Genomic DNA, 5,375 nt, shown 5'->3' on the forward strand with positions numbered 1-5,375 from the left:
GGCTGAGCGTTCCAAAAGGTTCCTGGTAGGTATATAATATCAAGGTCCTTTCCAAAGGCCCTTATTGCAGTAAGACGTGTTTTACATAACAATAACGAGAGTTGTTCTAACCACGAGGTAAATGCTTTTGTCAGCTGAACAGAAAACAACCAGCACAATGGGCGAGGACGAGAGCTAAGGGTATGCCCTATTACAGCTGCTGATCCCTCCTGGCATCTAGTCACTGCGCCTTCTAGTGGCTGGTCTGAATTCCACCTTGCAAGCGCGTTGGAGGAACAGGCTACTAGTATTTCTTGCCAAGCAGACTCCATCTCTGGTGTCCACCGTCTCTCTTCCTGAGGATTAGATCCCTTTAGCTGATCATAAAAGGGTTTCATAAGCCGTGGAGGTATGCCTAATGCATTTCGCACCCATTGCATGGCCCCCACAAGCTTCTGAACATCCCACAGGGTTGTAATATGGGGTTTAATTTTTAATCCTTCTGGGATCACCGTTTCAGATCCAAACCTGTATCCCAGGAACTCAATTCCTGGTTCTCTCTGAATTTTTTCTTGTGAAATAACAAATCCAGCAGCAGTAAGCACATTAACTCTTCTAGCACTTGCAGCTGGGAATCACTTGGTGCTGCAAGCAACAGGTCGTCCATATAATGAGCAAGCTGACAGTTCGATAGTGACTGTCTTACTGGTTCTATAACTTTGCCTACTACCAGTTGACAAATTATTGGAGAGCAAGTCATTCCTTGTGGAAGAACCTTCCACTGAAATCTTTGAGCAGGTCCCTGATTGTTCAGGACCGGGACAGTGAATGCAAAAGCCTCTCTGTCCTGCTCTGCCAGTGGAATAGAAAAGAAGCAATCCTTAAGGTCAATGACCATCAGGGGCCATCCTTCCGGTATAGCCGAAAGTAGAGGTCCCCCTTGCTGAACCGGACCAAAAGGGATAAGTTGTGCATTGACTGCTCGGAGATCGTGTAACAGTCGGAAAGATCCCGATGCTTTCCGAATTACAAAAACAGGTGTATTCCAGCTACTGAGTGACGGTTCTATATGTCCTGCATCAAGTTCTCGTGAAATAATCTGTACAAGCGCTGCTAATTTATCAACAGAAAGGGGCCACTGATCCACCCAAACGGGAGATACATCCCGTTTCCAACGCAACGGAATCGCATATTGCAGCGCTAAATGATGGACAGTGGCCCTTTTCATAAATTTGTCAGTTTTATTCCCAACTCAAGAAGAAAGTCCCTGCCAAGTATGGATCCTCCTATTGGTGCTAAAGTAGGAAGGATGAGTACATTTTTTTCCATGGTACCATCATCGTTGATGATTGCGAGTTCTACCACCCTGTCTGCCTTTCTGGTGGGCACATCGCCCCCTACACCCGCAATCGCTCTCCACATAAAAGTCGCGGGCCACTGCCGAGGCCAGTCATCTTCTGAGATGACAGTAATATCTGCACCAGAATCAAGTAAGGCTATAAAAGTTACCCTTCTGGGCACCGATGGTGGAAGATCTGAATCCACATATGACATCTTAACCGTAACGATTGGTCGTTCTTCTAAATCCATAGTTAATGCCACTGCGGGCGTTGTGCTTTTGGCCCAGCTAGAGATGACGGGAAGGAGCCCTGGGCCATTGGCTCCCTCCCTCTCCCGTTTCCCTGCAGCGGGATTTTAAATTTTTTACACTGACGTGCGACATGTCCGGCTCCGCCACATAATTGGCACCGCTTCTCTAGTCCTTGCCCCATCTTCTTAGGGCACTGTGCCTTGAAATGGCCACGCTGCCCACACCTAAAACACGGGCCTTTATCCCTTCCTTCCCCGGCCCGATTGGCGGCTATCATAACCGAGGCAGCCATTCCCTGCATGGCGGCTGCTAATCCCTCATTAGTTAATGGTGCGACTTTCTGATGATCTAATACATATTTAATAAGCTCCCCTGGGGTAGTTAGGGTACCCGGTGCTGCTCTGATGATTTGCTGGATGTCTGGCAACGATTTCTGTTTAAGACAATCTATTATGACTGCGGATTGGACCTCCCTTGGGAGATCAGATCCCTCCACTGCGCGAATTAGGCGATTCGCAAAATCAGAAAATGAGTCAGAGTGGCTCTGCTTTATGTCTGCCCACGGAAGCACAGGTTCCGCAACCTTAGCCACTTCTCGCAGGGCTTGGAGGGCTGCCGTTGTAATGGCTGCCAGCTCTCCTGCTCTAAGCAATGCTGCTTGGCCCTCCGGGGATCCCACCATTCCATCTGCCAGGCCCTGAAGACGTGCAAGATTAGTTCTCTCGCCTCTGCGCTGGTCGTTGGCTGGATGGTGGGGGTCATGGTTGGCAGCAGCCACCACAGCTTGAAGTAGTCTATTCCATTCATCATACCACAGGGTGTATTGTACGGGCTCAAGAATAACATGCATAAGGTTCACCACATCATATGGCAAAAGACTAGAAGCCATAAGAGCTTCCACTGCTGCCATAGTAACAGGGGAACGCAGGCCTTTGCTCTTAACTAAATCCGAAAGACGAGTAATCGCTTTGGAATCCAGAGGAACCCAAGCTGGACCCTCTGGTCTTATCACCACCGGCAGAGTGAGAGCGACACCTGCTGGATCTGCGGCCTGTATATCCTCCCTCACTCGAGCCCAATCAGTGAGGGTAGGCGGGCCCCATGAAGCTGTCGATATGGGACCACGCCCCTCCTGGGCGGACTCCAGGGCCATCCCCGTCGGAACGCCCCCCCCACAGCAAGGCTGTGCGGGACAATCCACGCCCCTCGGGGGGTGGCCACCGTAGCAGGCAGAATCGGGCAGTAGGTGAGTCCCGCCCCCACTGTTGCATTCCACAGGTTGTATCACAGCTCCTCCAGACATCTCTCCCTTCTCAAGGACCCTCTTATCAACTGTGCTAGAAGTTATACCACTTTCCTCCACCGACCCCCCTTCCCCGTTATCTTTACAGGGCTTAAGCGAAGGATATATGCTGCGAGCCGGGTACGGAGGCGGGTCCTCCTTTTTATGGTATGATTGCTCCTGCTTCACTTTGTTCTTCTTTATCTCCAGGGTCGTTGTTTCTGGTGGGGCCGAAGGAGCCAGCGCCATCTTGCCCTCCAGCGAATCTGTAGGGGAGACAAGACCCCCCCCTGGCCCGAGCCCCAGCAGCTCCCTAGCACAGTCACCTGCAATCTTCTCCTCTTTTGCTTTCTTAAGAGCTGTTAAAATCAATCCCCACACCTTAATCTCTGCTGCTTTCTGAGTAAACATTGCCCTCTGTGAGAGCGCAGCAGTAAACGAGTCCCACTTATTAGGATCATATAAATCAGAAGGGGATGATAATAATCCCTCCTTCTCCAGCAACGAGAGTGTCGCTGAAATCTCCTTCTTAGAAGGAACATTTTTCCCGCAATAATTTTTGCAGTTTTTTTAAATTTTGCAGTTTCGCAGTTGCTGACAACACCTGTGTACCAGACCCCTCACCAGCTTTGTTGCCCTCCTTTGAACACATTCCAGGGCCTCAATATCTTTCTTGCAGTGAGGGGCCCAAAACTGGACACAGTACTCGTGGTGCGGCCTCACGAGGGCTGAATATAGGGGAACAATCACCTCTCTGCTCCTGCTTGCAACACTGTTTCTGATGCAAGCCAGGATGCCATTGGCCTTCTTGGCCACCTGGGCACACTGTCGGCTCATGTTCAGCCGAGCATCAATCTATACCCCCAGGTCCATTTCCTCTACACAGTCCTCCAGCCACACCGCCCCAAGCCTGTAGCGTCGCCTGGGGTTGTTGAGCACAATGTTTTAGTTTTTTGTAATTTGTCTTTAGAAATTGCTGATTTGAAAAGTAGAAATACCATCTATGTTAGTAACATGCTTTAGAAATACAGTCGATGAATTGTGTGATTAAATCTTGCTTACAGAATGACAGAATCTCACGATTGTAGGGGTTGGAAGGGACCTCCAGAGCTCATCGAGTCCAACCCCCTGCCAAAGCAGGTTCCCTACACCTGGTCGCACAGGTCGGCATCCAGGCAGGTCTTGAACATCTCCAGAGAAGGAGACTCCACCATCTCCCTGGGCAGCCTGTTCCAGTGCTCCGTCACCTCACTGTACAGAAGTTCCTTCATACATTTGCGTGGAAATTCTTATGCTGCAGTTTCCGGCCGTTTCCCCTTCTTCTGTCTCCATTCAACACTGAAAAGAGTCCGGCCTCGCCATTCTGCCCCCCACACCTGAGATATTTATAGACCTGGATCAGGTCCCCTCTCAGTCTTCTTTTCTCAAGGCTGAACAGACCCAGTTCACTCAGCCTTTCCTCATAGCAGAGCTGCTCCAGGCCCCTCACCATCTTTGTGGCCCTCCGCTGGACTCTTTCCAGGAGATCCCTGTCTGTTTTGTACTGGGGAGCCCAGAACTGCATGCAGTGCTCCAGATGAGGCCTTACCAAGGCAGAGCAGAGGGGGAGGATCACCTCCCTCGACCTGCTGGCCACGCTCTTTGCAGTGCATCCCAGGATGCCATTGCCCCTCTTGGCCACAAGGGCACACTGCTGGCTCATGGCCGACCTGTCATCCACCAGAACGCTCAGGTTCCTCTCTGCAGAGCTCCTCTCCAGCAGCTCATTCCCCAACCTGTACCGCTGCATGCAATTATTCCTCCCCAGATGCAAGACTCTACACTTGCTTTTGTTAAACCTCATCCGGTTTTTTTCTGCCCAGCTCTCCAGCCTGTCCAGGTCTCGCTGAATGGCAGCACAGACTTCAGGCGTGTCAGCCAATCCTCCCAACTTCGTGTCATCAGCAAACTTGCTGAGGGTGGCCACCATCCTCATCAAGGTCATTGATGAAGATGTTGAACAAGACCGGACCCAGCACCGACCCCTGAGGAACACCGCTAGTTACAGGCCTCCAACCGGACTCTGCACCACCAACAACGACCCTCTGTGCTCTGCCAGTCAGCCAGTTCTCAACCCACCTCACTGTCCACTCATCTATCCCACACTTCCTCAGCTTTGTTATAAGGACGTCCTTGGGTTACAGTATCAAATGCCTTGCTGAAATCAAGGTAGACTACATCCACTGCTCTCCCCCTATCCACCCAGCCAGAGACAACATCATAGAAGGCTACCAGGTTGGTCAAGCACGACCTCCCCCTTGTGAACCCGTGCTGACTACTCCTGATAACCTCCTCTTCTTCCAGTTGTCTGGAGATGACATCCAGCACAAGCTGTTCCACCAATCTGCGGTTGTTTTTCGTATTCCAAATAGTATAGTTATGGTATTACCATAGGCATATTGTAGGGCTATTTTCTGTGGATAAGAGACCCTCAGCAAAAGAAAAACAGATTTGACAAACATCAAAGAAGCCAGGGCCTCCACA

The 5,375-nt window shown here is 50.6% G+C and overlaps 1 protein-coding gene across 1 annotated transcript; it reads right to left on the reverse strand.

The window, feature by feature from the left end:
- Positions 1–1,547: 1,547 nt before the first annotated feature.
- On the reverse strand, positions 1,548–3,101 carry LOC122192179 (endogenous retrovirus group K member 21 Gag polyprotein-like). Its single transcript, XM_042892694.1, has one exon. It carries the CDS (start codon positions 3,099–3,101, stop codon positions 1,572–1,574), a length of 1,530 nt encoding a protein of 509 aa, XP_042748628.1. The 3' UTR covers positions 1,548–1,571.
- Between the last annotated feature and the right edge of the window lie 2,274 nt (positions 3,102–5,375).

Source organism: Lagopus leucura, unplaced genomic scaffold, assembly GCF_019238085.1.
Source record: "Lagopus leucura isolate 7727_CA_CO unplaced genomic scaffold, USGS_WTPT01 32999-0_obj-0_obj, whole genome shotgun sequence".
Lineage (NCBI taxonomy): Eukaryota > Metazoa > Chordata > Aves > Galliformes > Phasianidae > Lagopus > Lagopus leucura.